Genomic DNA, 20857 nt, shown 5'->3' with positions numbered 1-20857 from the left:
AAGAGAGAATTCAAAGGCATAAAAACACTATCCTGCTTCATAGGTCCAACCAGCAGCATACAATGCATCTTTTCTGACTTCCAATACATGGTACGTAGATTCTGATCAGCACAACAATGGTGATTGATACAAGAACAAGATCACATAGTGAATGTCTGAAACTACAGAAAGGAACCGTAATATCCCTTTAGAGAGCTTTGCAATCTTCGCATAATCATGCATCATCTTCCAACCACTCCACCTAGCACTCTTGTTCTAATCTATGGAAATGATTGAACAAGTTTCACCCTGTTCTATAAAGCATTAGTACTCTTCCTAAGGGAAAAAAATCTCACACCAACCATTTACCCTGTCTCCTCGTTGTGTGCTTACCGACAGAATCATTGCACAATAAGTGGAGCTAAGTGTTTCCCAGGAAAGCTTTCCAAAACTAGGGCTCCTCCCACTTTAGGATGCCTGCCAGATTTCCTATTTCATCACTAGTAATCATCAATTATTTCTCTTGATAACACTAGTGCTACAATCACTGAGGCAACTATTAGCAGGGTATTGATTAACCATGAATCAGTCAGAAAGGGAGAGATATCAGGCCACGATATGAAATAAAGAATCAAGATAAAAGTTAATCTTTCATCTAGATTAGGAGATGTAGTTATTAATTACATCCTAGTTGCTAGTTACAAGTATCTAGTTTGTATTCCCTCCCCGTAAAGCAGCAAACAGAACCATAAAAATGGGAGAAACAAGAAAAATCATATATGGGAGGGCTTGATTCAATACACCAATTTCAATTCCAGCCTCTCCTTGAGGGTAGCTGGTTTTATCTTCAACAAATTTCTCAAAGTAGTACTGGTAGCCTGTGCTTGTCGGCGAGAAATTTGAGCCTGTAAACTTCAACTTCTCCATGGCCTACAGTAGGTTAAAAGTTTTAATGATCAATTGAAATGCCTAGACATGCAAAACTCAAAAAGTACAATAACTATTAACTTTTGATCATGCATCAACTTGGTTTTGGCAACTTTACGTTGAAAATTGCAAGCTTGGTCTGCATGCAGTTCATTGTATTTTCAGTTGTCAGTGTTTTGAACTATTCAAGATGTTGATTAAATAGGTGCAATTTCTTTTGAATATTTGAAGTTTCGGGCATGCATAGAAGCTCTTTATTAGCCCTACTTCAGTGTTAATTACCTGGAAACTGAACATAAATTGCCTTGCTATCTTGCTCACTTTAACATTTGGATGAGACTGGAGTTTTTCATACACAGCACGAGCCTCGTTTGGTCTGTCAATAATCACAACTGCTTATTACCGATATAGTAAACAAACATTGTAACTTTTATCAGACGATTAATATCCAGTCAGATAGGCCATTCGAACATATATTAAGAATCGAGCTGACAATTGATAAAATAAATGTACCTGCTGAGTGAATCTTGACAGATTGACCACTGCAAAGCAGCTAACCCATGAAGTTCACTCTGCAAAATCGTAATGTCCGTAATGAAATACAAGAACGACGCAATTCGTTTCTGATTAGTTACCCCCACATCAAAGAAGAAGGACTGTCTATCCTAACTTTTGAAACAAGATTCAACGACCATTGTCAAAATCACAACTTCTTTCTGATTTTTTAGCTGAGAATTATGTTGAGACATTTTCCGAGGAACAAAGATACAGATTGACAGAATAGGAACCGAGTATCTTGGATGAAATTCATTTTCTGCTTTCCTAATTCAAACTGGAAATTGCTTCTAAGAACACAAATCTAGAAATTGAGAAACATTGAACTGAGCATTAGAAACAAATTATTAAGTTTTATGTGAATACTTGTTGGTATCAGAAACATCAGCCAGGTCTAACTATTATGTACTTGCATTCACAGAAACCTGCATGCAGGGAAAAGGTACAGAATATTGCTATGCTATGGTCTATAAACAAAAATTGACACCGATGTAGCTCTAAGTTATGATTTTAAGAATGTCTGAGGTCTGTAAACATTTTTAATCAAGATCTCCATAGCTCATAAAAAATGTGGCATGTTGGTTATCTGTACTCGCAGGACTCAAAACTTTTAAGTCTTAAGCTCCTGGAAAATGTTCATCTCACCAATCATTTAGAATGGCCAAAACATGTATGCTGATGAAACCTATCTGAAACAAGAACCATCCAGTATGTCTGATTGGGAATTTGGATTTAGCCATTTAAAACTTCAGCAAGATTTGGAGAATCATTTCACAAGACTTGCGTTGTCAAGTGACCCAAATGGAGTACCATCAGCCTATTCAAGCTCACTTGCATTACCAAAACAGTTGTGGCTCACATCTGATGTAAAATTACCTTAAATGGCAACTTATCCATAACCATTTGATAGTAGGGTAGCGCGTCATTAAGCTTTCCAGAATCCATCAAGGAGTCGCCATCCTTCAAGGCCTATAAACCTCAATGACTTGAATTAGAAAAATGGTCATTGGATAAAGGCATTTGTAATCTGATTGATATTCTCCGTAGTTTTCATTAAAAAATGACACTTGGGAAACTTCAATGCTATTTCTTTTTGGTCTCGTAGAATGAAAGTCGGATTAACTGAAGGGAATATACCTTTTCACACTCCAATTTCACGTTTGGATCAACATTTAAGCCAATGCTCTTCCTGTAGGCAGCAATTAATTGCTTTGTGCGCTCATCTTTAGCAGCTCGTGCTTCTGCTGTTTCAAGCTCATCTCCAGGGCGAATAGTTTTTCCACCACCAAACTAACACCCAAGAAAGAAATATCAGAAAAAGCTGTTAGTAAGATTAGTCCTTTTCCAGAAAAAATGAGAACCAATAAACTTCCATCAATTATTTCTTCATCAATGACTTATGAAAGAAAAATATTTTTTGTCCACTTAAGTGATTCAAGTTCTGCCTAATCTCATTTGAGGACAGGTTAACGTTTCCTCCTAATTAATTATTGTATTTTATCAGTTTCTTAGCAGCTGCAATATAGCGACTTCAAACCATTTTTTCCACTCCTATTTACTTTCTCCGCCTCATACATCCAATTTATCTTGAATTTTGTATTTCTCATGAAGTTACTTTCTCAAAGCAGTAACACCAACAAAAGTTAAGAGTTGGAGATTGTAATGCACTTCAGAATTTTTCAAAAAAACTATAACTAGCATACCGTCTTTGAAATGTTTCCAGGTCTAGGAAAGACACCCCATGTAGAAACCTTCGGCTTGTAAAGATCTGGATTATCTTCTTGGGTAGGCTTGGACGTCAATGTAGAGGGATCCTCAAATTTGCTAGTGTCCCCGACAATTATTTCTACATCAGGCAAGTTCCCTTCTGAAAAAGGGTCTGTGATTGGAACCAATCCAGCAGGTAGTCCCCTGCCCTTTTTCTTATCCGCAAATTCAAGCCCCACAAAATCAATGCTTGAGATCGACAGTTTTTGTTCTTTCTTTGACGTTTTATCCACCACTCCACTTCCTAAATTCCCTCCCTTTAATCCTAAAACAATCATATGCACATTTTCAGCAGACATTCCACTTCCATATACTTATTTCTAATTAGAACAAAAGATCCTGATGATATTTTCCCTTCTATTATAGCACAGATTTGAAAAAATAAACATATCACCAAGTTTTGAATCATTTATATCGATAAACCTTCAAATCAATAGAATGTAGATTCTCTTTTTCTCCATTACTAAAACTTAGTTGAAAGATGAAAGCGAAAATCTAAAAATTGAAACCCTGAAATTGGTTTCCATTTATAAGCTTCAGCCTCTTACACTCTTTCATTCTTTAGCATTTGGTTACTTCTCTGGACAAAAGAGATGGAGATAGTTGGGACATAATGTACATGTCCCCTTGTCCTTCTTGTTTTAAAGTCCAGAAATTCACTTCAAAATTATCCTAGATACGGATTTATTTTTATGTTTTTGTCACCATCTTTACAACTAAACATGTTGATATCCCTTCTATATACATCGCTTTTGTGTCTAGAGACACTAACCAATCGCAACCCTAGAAGAACAACTAGATATGGCAACATCATCTTACTATTAACCACAACAAAATCTTTTAATACAGAGCTGATAACAAAACGGCATTATATGATAACAACATATAAAGATGAACACAGCAACTAGGCAAATTGGCTATGTATGGCTGATCAAGGATCCACTGTGTCCTGTCTGTTAACACACTGTGGCTAATTACCAACTAGACACTGTTAATGGAGGCAACATAATAAGTAATCAATAATCATCAATTATCCAAAATGAACTGAAATTAGCTAAATCTGCCAATTGAAAATTTGAAATAAATACCATACCTGAATTTGTTTTACTATCTGCAATACCTTCCACAACACCACTGCTACCAACAACTCCTCTATCTGTCTTGTACTCCACAGCACCCTTAACAGGATCTGACACTTGCTTATTTTTCTCAGCAATCCCAATTATAGAACCACCAGAATCCTCAACTGGGTTTTGCTCAATCTTCACATTCTTGCTGGTTTCAATGGAGTTTCTATATGCTTTAGCCTTCTCAAAAGCAAGCTTGACAGGGTCCACAGGACCTGGTTCGGGATCTGGTGGGTTCTGTGAGGAGGGGTTTGGAGATTCAGCATTAGAAGAGTTGAGAGAGAGTGAAACTTTGAATGGAGAGGCTTTGGAGGAGAAAAGGGTAGTGGGGTTTTTGGTGAGAGAAGATAGCCATGAATGTTGAACGTGAAGAGAAGCCATGAACTGGCTCGTGTAGGGACTTTTTGTTTCGGGCTTTTAGAACAAAGAGGGCGTTTTGCTTGTGAGGTGAGGAAGATAAGTGGCCATTGCCTTTTCTTTAGGTTCTGGTTTTTTTTGAATTACTGTTAGATAATGGTAGTTATTTTTGGAGGTTGAGTTTTCAAGCTCACCTCTCTGACTATTTCCTTTCCTTTTATTTGTTTTCTTCGCTTTTGGACTTTTTTTCTTCTCAAGAAAGTAAGAATTAATTTTTCATTCCAAAATAAATTATTAATTACATAAAAACTCAATCCAGCAAGTTAACAATAACTCAAAAGCCAAATCTAGTACAAGTTAAGTTTCTTATCCAATCAATTTGTTTTATGAGCAATATCATTTTATTATTAAAAAAATCTAAATTGATATAATTTTAATTAAAAAAATTAAAAAATTAATCCACTTATCAATAAGTTGAACCGACCAATCCCTGATTAGGCCTTGGTCATGTTAAACCTGAACTGAGTTTTATAACTATGAATTTGTAGTTTGAGAGTTCTAAAGTATTAATTTTTGCTGTGTTTTTAGTTTTTACACGTTGGCTTTTATATTTTCTTCTCTTTTGCACTCATTTTACCGGTGAATTGTTCTTACGTGGGAGCCATGGAATCAAAATTGTGGAAATTTTTTTTTTTCATTTTCCTTCAAGAATTGATGATTGTTGAATTGATATTCATGGGAAGCCACAGCTCATCATAGTATGCAGTCATTTATCCTACAACGAAATTCCACAGCTAAAGTAAAATCACAAACAGATTTGTGAATGAAGTCTCAAAGTATGTCATAGCTCCAACCTTCAGGATTTCAGAGAGAACATTTCTCATATCAGTTCTTTTGCACACGCCTCTCTGAGCAAAGTGATCCCCTACTCTTCTTCATATCCAGCAATCAGTAACACTAATGTCTGGCAAACTAGCTGTTCCCTTCGCCATATGTAGTTAAGAGAATGTCGTACGGCATCTGGAAATGGGTATTTGGTTCTCGGTTGCTTTTGGTTTGTGTTCCAAGACACGAGAGATATAGAATAAATCTATGCATGAGAGATTTTATGAGTGGAAATCCTCAGAGTCGCCATTGTGGATTGAGCAAAGTGGAAATCTTCTATCCCGAAACGGTAACCAAACTTTACTCTAGTTACTTACAAAGATGCTTTACAGGAGTAGAGAATATCTTCAGATTTTGGCACAGCATATTGCACTTGAATTCAAATTCACTACTTCCAAAATGGTGAAGTGAAAAAAATATGGTTCATGCAAGGAATTGAGCAACAAGTCCAATTAGAATTCACGATGATCAAAACATGGAGGATTAGTCTTGAATCATACCTAATGATACAGAAATCAAGGTGCAATCTACAACTGATAACATTTGTTTCTTCTTTGTATCAGCTGCTGTCCAAACCTACTAGAAGCTGTGACACCAAAAGACAGAGTTGTCAATCTCAAAACCACCTAAGACATTGCAGTATGCCTCAAGAAAATCACTCGTCATCTGAAGACACGGAGTGAGTGGTTTGTGCACGTGAAGCCCCCATCAAGCATTAGATTATCCCCACTTATGTACCTTGCTTCATCACTTGCTAGGAAGAGCACGGCATTGGCCACATCATCAACTGTCAATTCCACACCTTGCAAGTTAGCATTCCTCCCAATAAAAGAGCGGAAACCTATTAAGGCATCCTCAGTCCTCTCATCCTCGGGCAAATGAGCCACAGCCAAGCTTGTCGCAACTCCATAGGGAGAGACACAGTTTACACGTATCCCATGTTTTCCTAGTTCAGCTGCAACACTTCTGGTCAGACCCAATACAGCATGCTTTGACCCTGTGTAAGCATGTGGGCCCATACCCCCTATGGCACTGGCAACACTACAGAGAGAAACAATTGAACCCTTATTTAGGGGGATCATAATCCGTGCTGCATGCTTCATTCCAAGAAAAACACCCTTCACATTTACATCAAACACCTTTTCAAAGTCTGATAAGGCCACCTTACGGATATCTGGACAGGGGGGACCTCCCAGCCCAGCATTGTTAACCATAATATCCAATGTTCCAAATTTATCAACAGTAAAGTCAACAGCTTGGCGAACATCATCCTCTATTGTGACATCACAATGGATATAACAAGTTTTTGGCTCACCACCAAGCGACTCGCAAACATTTTGTCCAAGGTTGTCTTGCAAATCAGCTATGCAAACTTTTGCACCATGTCTGCAAAATAGCCGGGCAATGCTCTCCCCAATACCAGTAGCTCCACCTGTTACCAATGCTACTTTGCCCAATAACCTACAAGAAAAGATATGCTAGGTCTGATATGGATTCCAAATAAATAGATTAATCCCGATACTAGAATGACACCAAACATGCCAAAAGAGAGATCCCAATTCAATTAGGGTGCCAGAAAGACCTCTTAAGACATAGTTATAAAATGTTAAGAACTGTGCAGCAAGATACAATCCACTAGTAGATGAATTGGATGGTCTGGCTCTTTTGATGTCAACAAAGCAGCAAACTTTTATGGATTATCCTTCCGTCTTCTTGGAAAGTTTCGATTATGTAAAAATATTTCAGCTGGTATATAAGTTCCAGCATACCAGACAAATAATTAAAACATGAAAGTAAAAACTAAATCAAATACCACATATGGAAGGCTTCATTTATCAGCAGCTCTCCTTTCAAAAAGAAAAAACAGCATGTAGACACTCTGAAATGATTCAAAATGAGACTCATACAATTGAGATTTCCAAAGCATCGTCATATCAACTTAAATTTCAATCAGATTATTTCTAGCCACACAGATTAGAGTGAGCAACAAGGCATGAAAAACGGTTAATCTTACACAGTTAACACATAGACCTGCTGCTATTTCAAACTGAAAATGAAGATACCAAGTCACTCATATAAATTTGAAACACGCACCCAATACTATATAGTCCATGGTAATTATTTAAATTCGAACTTTAAAACACAAACTACAGAACCTTGATTTGCATTTAAAGTAGGCACAAATTCAAAATCTCTAAGGACATTAACCCACAGAGAAGGACGATAGGTACTTCGTGTGTGAGAGGATGAGCATCACAGACAGAAGAGAATAACAAAGCACAAGCAAGTCATTGCAAAAGCCTCTTCCGCAAGGTGACTTCGGATAATGAAGTGAAATATGATATGTTACAGTCAATTTCTTTCTCACAAACGCAAACTTATATTACACCAATTTGCATCAGATCATGGCAGACAACAAAAAGCAGATTTAAAGCATTGATAGAAATCTGGAAACATTCAATAAATCCATGGTTCTCTAACTTATATGAAACTAAAAACTTCTGAGAAATGTTTATGCTCTTTTACTCTATAAAACTAAGAAATCAAACCACACTTCAAGGCACCCCTGAATTCCAAAAGGGAAGTTCATATAAAGATACAACTCTTCAACAAAAAATAAAAAAGAAATTAAAAATAATAATATATTATATAAAAAAAAAATGAGTTGATCAACTATGAAATTGACTACGAGGGTTAATAGCAAGCTAGCAACAGTTCATTAAAAGGCTAATTAGTCCGAGTGGTTGTATTAAACTTAAATTAGCTATCACCATTGGATTCCCTAGGATTGATGTCAAACCATGAACATATACAAAATTCATCAAAAAATTCTCTTCACAAAAAGCAAGAATCTTTCTTAAAGGAAAGCAAGTTACAGTGGAAAAGAAAAGAAAACCATTTAACACTAAGGTCAAAAGGGAGATGATCAAAAGCTCCTTTTACCTCAGAGGAGAGAGGGATGAGTCAGTGGAGCTTGCGGTGGCCATTACTGGAGAGCTTTGTATGGTGCTGGCCAATGATGGTTGAAGACAGGATTTATAGATGTGGTAGTGAAAGGTTTGATGGAGACAGCCAGTGGTGTTTTCCTAGGTAGCTCAGTTTTATAAGCATAATGAATTTAAGAATATTCGCAATTCAATCAAACAATTAAAAGTATACATAAGAATATAAAAAATGGGCAATAGTATTACGACAAAACAAAAAACAAATATTAAAAAAATCAATATAATCTTCAATTATAAAATATATATATATATATAAAAAAAAATATAACTAAACAATTATAAAATAAAGAATTATAATCTTCAATTATTTAAAATTCTTGATTTTATTATTTATTGTGATACTTATTTTCTAATTGTGATGGTGTTATTGAACATTCGTTTGATTTTTTTTTCCTTGAAAAGGATTCCATGCATTGATAAATAAGAACATTATATATATATATATATATATATATATATATATATATATATAGAGGATGGTCAACATTGGTCGAAGAATTATTTGATTATTTATAATATTATAAGAATTAATGGATTGTTTTAAATAAGTTATGGAAACTAAGTTATAATTATAAACTCATTAATTGGTAGATGTTACTGCTTCTCACACTTTTGTCTCAATCGCTTCCAAACTTGACAGCAACTTAACTTATCAAGCATTCCAACCACAGAAACACAGTAGATTTTATTTTTGATGTGTTTCGACACCATGATTTATTTTAAAAAAAAAACAGCTAAAAAAATATTTTTTATAGTTTTAATGTACTAATATTAAAAATAATAATGTATTTTTAAATAAAACACTTAATCTTAATATAAATACGATGAGAACTCCATCAAAATACTTATGAATGCTATAGATAACTGTCCAGGCTAAATTTTTAGTTGAATTTTGCAAAATATTGACTCAAACATATAATAAAAAATTCCCTCAGTTTTATTTGTAGTAATAAAATAAAAATAGTTTATCTAGATTCATGTACAGATGTAGCATGGGGAAATGTAAACACTTGCCCACATTACTCAAAAAAATTAAATTATATAAATAATCATATTGTTGTGAGCATATCAATAAAGAATATGTTTAGAAATACGGTGTAAATTATATTTTTTTAAAACAAATTTAAAAATAAAATTTTATTTAAAATAAAAAAAATTTATATTTTTTAGATCATTTTGATTTGTTGATATCAAAAATATTTTTTAATATATTAAAAAAAGGTTTATTTTAATATATTATTAAATAAAAAATATTTTAAATTATTATTATTATTATCACAGTTTCAAACCGAATTGAACTCTCCATTTCGTGTTTTGAGAGAACGTGGGGAAGGGGATAATCGAATCTTACAATAATGGATTCAATTTCGTGGTCCACTCGTCCGATGCATTTTTCGTAACCATTTAATATTAATTAAAAAAAAAATAAGAGGCATCGGAGAATCTCTCCAGGCCTTCTCTCTCTCTCTCTCTCTCTCTCTCTCTCTCTCTTGCTGGGTTGTGGGGTCACCTATATTGTTGTTTTCAATTATTATTTATTTGGGTTGTTCGATCACTTTATCTGGGCTTTGTGTTTTGGGCTTTGGGCTAGGGAACATATTGCTCAGATGGGCTTCTTATCTATTTTGTTGTTTTCAATTATTATTTATTTGGGTTGTTCGATCACTTTTTTATGGGCTTTGTTGTTTGGGCTTTGGGCTAGGGAACATATTGCTCAGATGGGCTTCTTATGTGTTTAGCTGGGCTTAGAAGAGAGTTTTTTTTTATTTTGCAACTTCAGTGCTTTGCCATTCAAGGACCGTTTCCCATGGTATCTTCTCCGACAGCCCTCCACCAGTTTTTACTGGTCAGTCATTTGAGAAAGACATGGAAGAGGCGATAAAGCAAATTTTGGATTCTCCTATGAATACCAGTTAGTGGATGTTGGATGTGCCCGATTACCATCGAAGAGGCGAGACTGCTCCTTCTCGTTGGTTCTATCAAGATGAGGGAGAGGCTGAATATGTTGTTAATGTTTATATTTAGATGCGTTTGCCAGGATATCCTGCAAGCAAGATCTCCATCGTTGACAACTAACAATGGCCAAAAACTTCGTGATGTTATCAACAGAAGATGTGTTCCTCATGACTTCATTGGCCCACCCAGCAAGGTAAAATGCTCGAATGAGTAGTGAAAAACAACTATTGCATAGAAAATGAGTAGTGGGTTAAAGTTGTTTTTCATTTGTTTTTGTAATTTTGCTCAGAAAGAGTAATGGGTAAGTGTTATTTTCATCTGTTTGCTTGACCAAATAAAAGCTATCCCTGTGACTTCCTTGGTCATGAAAACAATTCAACCCATGGGACAGCTTCTGTTGCATCAATGGCAAATTGGTTTCTCTTTTTCACAGTTGTTTCAATCCAGGTTGCAGGCTTTCATATATTTTCAATCTCATTATAAACTCATCAATATTCTTCTACAGCTCACAACTGTTGACAAGTTTTAAGGACAGCAAAATGGTTTTATTTTACAGCTCACAGCTGTTGACTTGGGCTATATGTATTTTGCCGCAGGTCTCTGTTTGGACAGTGTTATGAACTGCGGCCTACATTTCAACTTCTGCTTCAGAGACCCGATCACCTTGCACTGAATTTTGGTGGAGTTTCGACATATACAGAGCGGCAAGTTGAAGACGCTGGACATCCTTATTTTGTTACAGTGTTGAGGAGGTGGGACACATTGTAATGGATAAAATGAATCGACTGTATCAGGTATAGCTCTTCGGGTTATATACCTTTCTTGTCTTGGTTTATGGCTGAATCTTCGATTCATTATAGGTCGAGGAACAGTCTAAAGAGGCTTGCTGACTTATAACCTAACTTAAGCTATGGTCACATGCACAAAGAAACTAGCATCTGCCAATAGCATGGTAAATTTTGAAGGGAAACCTGCCTTAAGTTAGGTGAAAGCTGCTCCCTCTGAGCATTGCAGCGGGACAAATAAAGCATTTGAGGTTGATGAAGGTTATATATATCGCTGTGAGTCAACTCTCACCTAATAAATTGTAGTTAGTGTGAAGGATCAAACTTTTGATAACACCTTTGGCTGTCTTGTTTTATATCCATCCACTATCTTCTCCTAAGAAAATCTTCTGCATTTTTTTTTCTTGCCTGTTATTATTAAAATGGTATCTGGCTTGTGCTTGGGTGATGGTGTTGTACATTCAAGGTGCACCATGTATAGCTCAAAGCAGCGAAAGGCTTGTGATTTTGCTAAGGTATGGTGAAGTAGCTGAAATGGAAAACCTTGGGCTCAGTCATATGCCAAGTTACTTGATATTCATTTTGCACGCTGGAGAAACCCTTTTCCAGTCTGTGACGTGGTGCACACGGGCACTGTTGTTTTACAATTAATCCACTTGCAACTTTTTTTATGGTCTCGTAAGAAGTTCCAGCAGCTAAAGTCACGGTTTCTCACGTTTGATGAGCTATCAGCTTGAGCAGTACATGGCTTATTCATCCGATGGACCTGCTCCTGCTCCTGCAAATGGGGCAGTTGATGATACACCAGTCTGATGAACCTAAAGAGATGGACGGGATTGCAAACCGTGAAGATGGGGATTTGCCACCTGAGAAGCAATTAAATGAGGGAAAGGAGAGTGAGGCTTCCCCAAATGATGAAAACCAGAAAGAGATATGAATGGGGAATCATGCACGGGGTAGCAGAGTAGCCTCATTGATACGGTGAATTTACTCTCCCCCCGTAATCACAGCCATAAGCATAACTTGCCGATGGAGTGATTGGCGTGATGCCAATCGGTAACTGTTCAGCTCAGTTGAAAGATGATATAGCTGGAAAAACAGGGCTTAGGTTTCAAGCATATCATCATCACATTATACCAGGTGCTGGAAATTGATAATCCCTGTCTCTCCCTTTTGAGGATTATTACTGTTAATTCATGAGTATCATCACATTACCATGTTGATTTTGGTAGATGAACCTTTCCTTGCAAAAATAGAACTATCAGATTTTTGGCTCCTGGATTTTCAATTTCATAGCAGAGCTGCTAGTCTCTCTGAAATCAAATTAGACTCAGGAAATATGGGATACAAAAATGAGCAACGCTACCATGCAATGACAGGTTGGTTGAGTTCAAAGGTCAAACCAGGAGTGCTAATTCTTAAGTGGTTGAGGGAGCATGTCCCTGTATCTTATTTATTTTTACATCTGCGTCTCTACCAAACACTATATATATATTAACAAAACGCAAACGCAGGAATTATAAGGTTTGTAGCATTGTTGCCCATAAATTAAATCCCCTTAAATTCAGGGGGAAAAGGGACTAAACAAAATATATTTAAAGTATCTGCCAATGCCTTAACTAAAATCAATGAAAAATAGAACAAAGAGAGAAAAAAGCCCCATTCAAACCAGGAAATTATCCTTGGTCGAGGGCCACAAACAACTATTTGAGCGAGAGAGCATCGATGGCAACATGATTTTAACAGCAGGTGGAAATATGAATCAGCTTATGCATATTAGATGCCAAAATTGCCAAAACACAGAAGAAATAGAGAACAGGTTTCAGATTAATTCCTGGGGTCATGTCAGTCTCCAATAAACTTCCGTTTCTTAGTGGTGTTCATGTATGGTCTAAGCACCCATTCATTCTGTGCTTCAGTCTGATCCACTGTTCCTAACTTTATCTGTTGAGACAATATAGAAAACAGAAACATCAATTATCCAAGAATTACACCATCGATTAATAACTACAGCAGATGCATTTACAGAGGCTATATGAAGTATGTTTTGCCAGTTATGTATATCAATTACATTATGGAAGCCTTTTCTAACTTGGTGGCAAGGAGATTTATGTGCAGGAAAAAGTGATCTAATTGGCATTAGAGATACCTGATAAAGCCGCATTTCGAATCGTGGACCAATCTCTTTGAGTTCAACAGACTTGGGGCCTCCATGCTTTTCATATATATGATGCCTATACATTACAAATAATCAGCCAAAGCATATTCCATATGAAGAAAAAGTGATCAGTTTTGTACAGAAAGGATGGTGAATTCCACTAATAAACAGCTTGTGAACAGAAAAAGCAAGAGCCAACAGGAAGAATATGTTCAAACTTGAAATTATGATACAAGCATGATAGGAAAATAATATTATATGAAACAAGAGAAACCAGAAACCAGGTTGACCACGTTTGGATGACCTAACAAAGTAACTCATATGCATTTCGATTTTGATTTTTTTTTTTCTATCAGGATATTCAATGTTGTTGTCTAGGGATTTCAAGAATGTTTTTGTAAGCATCATCTCCGAATAATAATAATAATAATAATAATAAAGACAAGCCTTTCATGACAAGTTGACAACACTTAAATTTCCTGTTCTTTGTGATGTTTCTGCTTCGTAATATTATCTATAAATTTTCTCATAGCAAACCTCTAAATTAGCAGGGCTGCAAAACGAACAATGCAAGCTATTCAAGGTAGGCTACTCAGAACTCGTTCACAAACATAAATGAACTGAACTTAACAAGGGTACCCCAAGCAAATCCACGTGAAGATGGATATCCCATGCAATTACAATGGTTTATTATTAATACAGCACTATATAATGGCATAAAATAAGAAATTAAGCTAATTTGGCTCAAAACAAGAGATCTTTTATGGACTGAAATAGGGAACCAACCTGAAGGAGATATAGTCAGATTGATTTGCAAATGTGATTATGCGTTTAGTATCTGGCTTTGGCATAGGGAAAAGATGTTTTAGAATATTTGCTGTCCTTTCTCCCAGCTGTCAACATCAACAAAAGAAATTCCACAATGGAATAAAACATCAACAAGTAAAACTATTGAAGCAATAAAGCACACATACAATGTTTACTAGCATAGCAATTCGGTGCGGAGAGTGCTACAACATCCAAAGAAATTGTCTTCAGAGGGATTATTCCAACGATAAAATCCCTGATACTTTACAATTAATGCAGTCATTTGTAAAGATTGAATATAGCAACCATGATCAGTAGCAATACTAATATTTCATTTAAGCTAAATATTTCTGCAATCTTCCAAATACTCTCTCCTGATCCCTTCACAATTTATTAGATTTGCAATTCCATCAAAGAAAAATGAAAGTGCAAAAGTTCCAGGCATAACCTGAGCATGCACATAATCAATTGTTTGCATTGGTTAATAAGCACAATTCCCACCTTCTTTCAAAAGCAACAAACTAACTCAAGACAGCTAATTGTCCATCAAGTCTTCAAACGACCACAAGATGTACATGGAGAAGTCAAATTCTACAATCGAGATATAAACATTCAGGGAATGGAAAATTAATACCTTGGATTTAAAATTGTTAAGAATCAAATGTGGGGGGGCCTCAGGCATAGTTCCAATAGCTTTCTTGTCTTTAATGTCATGTCTAGTAACCTACAATACGAACACTTAATCAGCATACAAAATTCCCTGAGACATAATCCCAACAAAAGGTCCAAAACACAAGAATAACCAAACTAACTTACCACATTGAGTAATTCAAAGTAAGCTGTTGGACCAAACGGTAGATGGCATATAACCAAACCATCTGGCACACCTCGATGCTCATGCACCAAAATTACATCAGTATAATCATGTGCCCGGCAACTTTCAATAATCTCAGATATAACCTGAAAATGAACAATTTTTTTAAAGTAAGCCTTAGAAAACAAAGGTCCAAATCTCACCAACATGTTAAACTGAACAATTTTCCCATACAGCATATAATACATAGACTTATACACTTTACAAAAACTCAACTTCCTATTTACACCCATGCAACAAGTTCTATTAAGTTATTAACCACACGCTTCTTCACCACCTCTACATTTGACATTAAATTAGAATATACAACCATCAAAACAACCTTTTTAACCCTAAGTCAGTCTCTTGTTAACCTCCTGGCTTTATTTATTATCAATTTACTAACCTGAACCACAATTGATTCGCTCTGCATTAAGAACCACAAACTTCAATTCCAGCACAAGTGTGTATGAACCGATTTCCCATGCAGCATAGAATACCTAGACCTATAAAAAACTCAACTTCCTATTTACACTCATGCAAAAATTTCTATTAACCACAATTTCTTCACCACCTCTAAAATTAACATTATATCAGAAGATACTACCCATCAAAACCACCTTTTTAACCCTAATTCAGCCTCTTGTCAACCTCCTGGCTTTAATCATCAATTTACTAACCTGACCACCACGATTGATTCGTTCCGCATTAGGAAACACAAACTTCAATTCCTGCACAACCATGTACGGACCAGTCGAATCAAATTCATAATCAAGCAAATTCATACATATAGCACAATCAAAACCTCACAACAACAACATAACATTTCATAGTTTATTTTTTTCTTCTTCTAATACCTTAACAAACTGAGTAAGAGGAGCACTCGGATCCCTCGACGTAGTCAATAAAATTTTCGGATCTCTTTCAGTTGCTTTGGCATACTCATCATCAATATGACTCCTCGGTACTAAAATTAAACAAATTTAATTTAATTAAACCAAAAACATATATAAAAAAAAAACAAAAATATATGTATATATATAAGAAGCATACTTGCAGTGTTTTCATCCTCAAGATCAATTTCTTGACGAAGAGCGGCTTCTTCGTTCCTAAGCTCAGTAGGAATCGGTTTTCCTTCTGTAAAAATTAATTAATTAATTCAAAAAATCAAAGCTTTTGGTTAAATAAAAGAGAGACAGCAGATTTTATACCAGCAAGGGCTTCTTTGATTTTGCGTTTCTTCTCGTAAAGTAAACGTTCTTTGCCTTCTAAGCTTTTTCTATACAAATACTCTCTTCTCAACCGGATGTTTCGACGGAGCATTTTTAGAGAGAGAAAGATGTTGTATTTGTAGAGAGAGAAAGTGCAGGCTGTGCTATTTTGTAGGGTTTTGTTAGGGTTTTTTTGGAGAAGTGACTACTGAAGGAGAAAGATGGCGCTTGGTCTAAACGACGCTGTTTCTTGATTATTGATATCTTCAGAAAACGGCATGTTTCTTGATCAACGACATGTCGTTTGTTGGCCCTTTTTTTATGTTTTTTTTAATTTTTTTTACTATTTTTTATTGATTTGACTGTTAAAATTATTATTATTAAATTTGAATTGATTTGGTGATGATTCACTAATTGGATTCTTAATTATAGTCAAATTATTAAATTTGGCTTAATTTTTTGATAATTTATTTTATTATTGTTTATTTAACTGACTATTAAGATTACTTTTTTTAATATTGACTGGACTCAATTAGTTTTTTTTTGTTTTTTTTATAATATATTTTACTAATATTTATTGAGCTTAACTGTTAAGATTACTGTCATTAAATTCAACTTAATTTGGTAAATTAATCCAATGATTTATTGATGTAACTCTTGAATCGGTTAAATTCCAAATAAAATAAATAAATAATGAACCTAGTATATCAATTTGAGAGGAAATCCATCCCCTGGTTAATAAATAATCTAAATATATCAAGGGAGAAAAACAAGTGAATGAAATAATGTGTATAAAATCATTAAAAAAAAAAATTCACATGCATGCACGACATCATGCTCACACTAAGTAAATTCTCTCTCAGAAGTAACTAGATTGAGCTTGCAAAAGCTCAAGCTGTGCCAAGACTCTTGCAATTGTTGATTTCAATCTTGGATCACCATTCTGCGCAAGATCGATGAGGACCACCTGGGCAGATTCTCCATATTGTGATCTATGCTCTTCAATTCTAAAAATTCTCTCCAACATCCACAGTGCCTTTTCTTGAGCTTTTACAGTTCCTGATTCCAACACTCTTATTATGGCTTGAACACCAGATGTTTTGGCTATGTAGAGGCTTCCACTCTCCCGAATTTCATCTTGCAAGAGCGTTGCGAGGGCGTTGAGGGCAGCTTCATCAGCTTCCCTATCTTTACCTTCCAATATTTGGATCAGTGGAGGGACAGCACCGGCCTTGACCAAACAAAATGTGCTTTTAATGACGCAATAGCCATCATGGACTTGGCAGAAAGTGTGTGCAGAAGGAGGCATACATATCCACCGCGATTTTCTGGACTTTTGAAGGGCTAGGGAGTTCTGCGATAGTTGAGCTAGTGAGGTTGCTGCTCTACACTTGGCTACTGATGATTCACTTGACAGCAACTTCACAAGGATAGGAATAATCCCTAGTTCTGCTGAAAAAAGCTGCAATTTCTTATCAGAAGGAACGGTAAAGCGAATAAGGATGCCTGAGATGCTCTCTTCTAACCATGTTGTTGATGATGATGCGCCCGAACTCATTAGTGAGATCAGAATGGGCAGAAAATGTAATTTTTTCAGTGCTTCTGTTGATTTCTTGTTGCCAACAGGAAGATTGCTCAAAATGCCGATTGCGGCAGCCTTTTCACTTTCAGATTCTGGTGATGAGATGATACTGACAATTTTACTGAGATAGGATTCTCCGAGCTGTTCCATGAACTCTTCTGGTGAATCTTTAGAAAGGGTGTAAAGCAAATTTAATGCAGCAGTTCTGGTATTGGTGTTGCTTTCTGCCAGGAAGGGTAAAAGAAGCTGGACTGCACGATTTTCCTTCATTTTTCTTCTTACTTTGGATGCACTAGAGTGGGATGCAATACTATTTAGAGCTTGCAAGAGATGATACTGAATCACCGGACTAGACAGGTTCAAAAGTGAGAGCATCTGCTGGGCTACGTCTTGTTTAACCAGAATAGTTGCTGATTGAGCAATCCTTGCAAGTATTGCAGATGCCGGCTCACGGAGAGTCATAAGGACAGATGTCACGGAAAACAGTAGCTGGAGCAGGGGTACTACAATGCCTGAACTGATTAAACGTTTTACATTTTCTGTCAAGTTTGATAGATTTTGTAATGCATTTAAAGCAGCTAGCCTGGCTTCAAGTTTTCCGGATTTAAACATCCTTACAAGGGGTTCAACTGCCCCATCTTCGCCAAGGGAGGCTCTGCACAGATCTGTGAGCTCCATCCTTGAAACTGCTGATGCCATGAGGACCTTGCTCTTATCAGAGCCTATAAAAACAAGATGATTGCATTCAGACAACAAGGTTCTTGGATACAACAATTTGGTACGTATGAAGTTCAGATCTTGATATCGATTTTCGATAGAGGATTCACACACCAACTCATAAAAATCCCAAATGCATGCTTTTCCACTAAAAAGGAACATAAAACAACATCCACAGATCTAAACATGAAAATCATGCCACAGAACACGCAATACGTGAAAGTAAGCTGTAACATTACCTTCCTTCAGACAATGAACTAGAGGTTTAAAGTAACCAGCCTCAGCCATATGAAGCACATTTTGAGGATTGCTTGACAGTGCAACCAACAACTTCGCCGCATCTTGTGAAGCAGTTGGATCATCCCCATTAAGCATGGTGACTAACATAACAATACACCCTTGAATTCTTCCAATCCTTCTCCTAACGGCAGAAATATCAGAGAGTTCTGACAACAGTCCTACAGCTTCCCTTCCTTCATCCGCGTCGCGTGCCAAAGATTTCACCAACACTGACAAACAGACTGCATCTGTCATTTTGTCCTGCAGGCTACCGGACAACTTAAGATAGCTGCAAACTTGAAATTCTTACACTTGAAACAAAAATCATAAGGAAAAAAAAATCATTTCTCGTATGATTCACCTTGTTTTCATCATTCTCCAAAGCAAGAATTCTCAGTATCTGGATGGTGGTTAACCGGTTGTGAGGCTTGCTCGAGCCAAGTCGATTAAACAGAATTGGAATGATATCTTCGTCATTAATCCACTCCTTTTCAATTACTTGATCCCTAATTAAATCACCTAAGACCAAAAGTGCAAGCCTGAATTCTTCATCATTTCCACACTTGAGATGTCGCACAACATCATCAATGCTAAGACTAATTTTTTCCTCCTCGATTTCATTAATAAAAGAATGTTGCTCACTAACAAACCCTGATTCTTTGTTTGGTCTAGGACCATGATTTGCACAAGGACTGGGACTAGGACTGAGACTTGGACTTGGACTTGGAGTAAAACTGGTATCAAACTTCACATTCATCAATTCTCTGTGTAATGCTGCAATACTTTGTTTGACTTCTGTGGATGCATCAATACTTGCAAAGAGAACAAGGCCTAATGATCTCCCAAGTTCTTGAGTAACAACCTCAATCTGCTTGATGGGGGATCTTGAACAAGCTCCTTCAATTAAGTCCTTAGCGCGACTAAGCTCTTTTTCAATGGATCCAACTGCCTTTTGAACTGATGGCCTGTCCATGAGTTTTTCATTATCGTTTATTGATATGAGAATCGGTGTGAACTTGTCAAGCAGAACTGCAAATTCAGCGAATACTTCTCTATCGAATTCCAAGTTCTTAGCAAGTGATACCGCCTCTTCTGTCGAGGCTTGTTGCTCTGATTCAATCTCAGAAATGCTTCTGCTATCAGAATTTTCCATTTTTTCTTGAAATTATAGAAGTAACTAACAAAACAAAATCAGGAAATTTACAGACGTCGAGAGTTCCCTGTGTAAGTATTAAGAATTCAGAGAAAGAAAAGATTGACAAGAAATCACAAGAAGTGAACAGAAACCGAACCTGAAAATCAGAAATCAAATCAAGCAGATATCAACAGCGGAGATGCATATATTTACAAGCGCCTGTGCTTGTCTGCACACGCACACAATATACAGTAAGTCTTATGTACAAGAACAAGAATTCAACAAGCAAGAAATTCAGAACTCAAAGGTAAAAGAAACGAACAGACTAAGAACCTGAACAATAAGATATCCATCCATTAAATTCATCTTGACATGGTTGATTACAAGTAATCTGTGTAAACAAAGACTGAGACCTTGTACACTAGTCTATCTTGTATTCACCTGTTTGTCTACATTTCAGACAACCTCAAGTTTTTTAAGATTCCAAAAAATAAAAAACACATAAGTGAAAGCGTTTCGTGGGTGAGTGCGAAATGGATTTGAGGCTTTCTTGTTTGGAGTTATGTGTAGAAGGGTATCTGAAGAGTCAGTGGCTCTGACTTCTTCCTTAATGAGTTAAAGGCTGCTGTAGATTCCCTGCTTTTTTTTTTCTTGTAAAATTTAATGCGGATAGAAGAGACCAAGTCAAGTACGAAAAAAACTGCATTCAAGAAGCTCCAGCGATTTCTATCGCCCAAGGCTGCTGCTATGCCTTCTTTCTTTCTTTACTTGC

The 20857-nt window shown here is 36.2% G+C and overlaps 4 protein-coding genes and 1 long non-coding RNA gene across 10 annotated transcripts; 1 reads left to right on the top strand and 4 right to left on the bottom strand.

The window, feature by feature from the left end:
• Positions 1–598: 598 nt before the first annotated feature.
• Positions 599–4903, bottom strand: LOC133681163 (uncharacterized). 2 transcript variants are annotated; one of them, XM_062104316.1, is made up of 7 exons: positions 4322–4901; positions 3165–3493; positions 2599–2751; positions 2338–2430; positions 1420–1478; positions 1189–1282; positions 599–909 (listed from the first exon to the last, which is right to left on the bottom strand). In XM_062104316.1, exons 1-7 carry the CDS (start codon positions 4734–4736, stop codon positions 688–690), a joined length of 1365 nt encoding a protein of 454 aa, XP_061960300.1. In that variant the 5' UTR covers positions 4737–4901; the 3' UTR covers positions 599–687. The 2 variants fall into 2 exon arrangements, with proteins under 2 accessions (XP_061960300.1, XP_061960303.1); XM_062104319.1 differs by lacking the exon at positions 2338–2430 and having other exon boundaries at positions 4322–4903.
• Positions 4904–5964: 1061 nt separating this feature from the next.
• On the bottom strand, positions 5965–8697 carry LOC133681164 ((+)-borneol dehydrogenase 2). 2 transcript variants are annotated; one of them, XM_062104320.1, is made up of 3 exons: positions 8541–8683; positions 7411–7476; positions 5965–7058 (listed from the first exon to the last, which is right to left on the bottom strand). In XM_062104320.1, exons 1-3 carry the CDS (start codon positions 8582–8584, stop codon positions 6260–6262), a joined length of 909 nt encoding a protein of 302 aa, XP_061960304.1. In that variant the 5' UTR covers positions 8585–8683; the 3' UTR covers positions 5965–6259. The 2 variants fall into 2 exon arrangements, with proteins under 2 accessions (XP_061960304.1, XP_061960305.1); XM_062104321.1 differs by lacking the exon at positions 7411–7476 and having other exon boundaries at positions 8541–8697.
• Positions 8698–10219: 1522 nt separating this feature from the next.
• On the top strand, positions 10220–12620 carry LOC133681007 (uncharacterized). Its single transcript, XR_009836413.1, has 3 exons — positions 10220–10751; positions 11155–11352; positions 11419–12620. It is a non-coding gene; the product is annotated as an uncharacterized LOC133681007 (long non-coding RNA).
• Positions 12621–12856: 236 nt separating this feature from the next.
• Positions 12857–16604, bottom strand: LOC133680925 (uncharacterized). Its single transcript, XM_062104007.1, has 9 exons — positions 16373–16604; positions 16215–16298; positions 16019–16128; positions 15842–15892; positions 15125–15268; positions 14943–15032; positions 14288–14394; positions 13493–13577; positions 12857–13287 (listed from the first exon to the last, which is right to left on the bottom strand). The coding sequence occupies exons 1-9, from the start codon at positions 16482–16484 to the stop codon at positions 13189–13191; spliced, it is 882 nt and encodes a 293-aa protein (XP_061959991.1). The 5' UTR covers positions 16485–16604; the 3' UTR covers positions 12857–13188.
• Positions 16605–17083: 479 nt separating this feature from the next.
• LOC133681160 (U-box domain-containing protein 44-like) lies at positions 17084–20857 on the bottom strand. Of its 4 annotated transcripts, none has more exons than XM_062104312.1 (5): positions 20419–20857; positions 20243–20314; positions 19312–20170; positions 18911–19211; positions 17084–18676 (listed from the first exon to the last, which is right to left on the bottom strand). In XM_062104312.1, the coding sequence occupies exons 3-5, from the start codon at positions 20101–20103 to the stop codon at positions 17232–17234; spliced, it is 2538 nt and encodes an 845-aa protein (XP_061960296.1). In that variant the 5' UTR covers positions 20104–20170; positions 20243–20314; positions 20419–20857; the 3' UTR covers positions 17084–17231. The 4 variants fall into 4 exon arrangements, with proteins under 4 accessions (XP_061960296.1, XP_061960299.1, XP_061960298.1 ...); XM_062104315.1 differs by having other exon boundaries at positions 19312–20127; XM_062104314.1 differs by having other exon boundaries at positions 19312–20314.

Source organism: Populus nigra, chromosome 1, assembly GCF_951802175.1.
Source record: "Populus nigra chromosome 1, ddPopNigr1.1, whole genome shotgun sequence".
NCBI classification, from domain to species: domain Eukaryota; kingdom Viridiplantae; phylum Streptophyta; class Magnoliopsida; order Malpighiales; family Salicaceae; genus Populus; species Populus nigra.
Note: the sequence above shows the minus strand (reverse complement) of the source record. Positions and strands in the feature narration are given on the sequence as shown.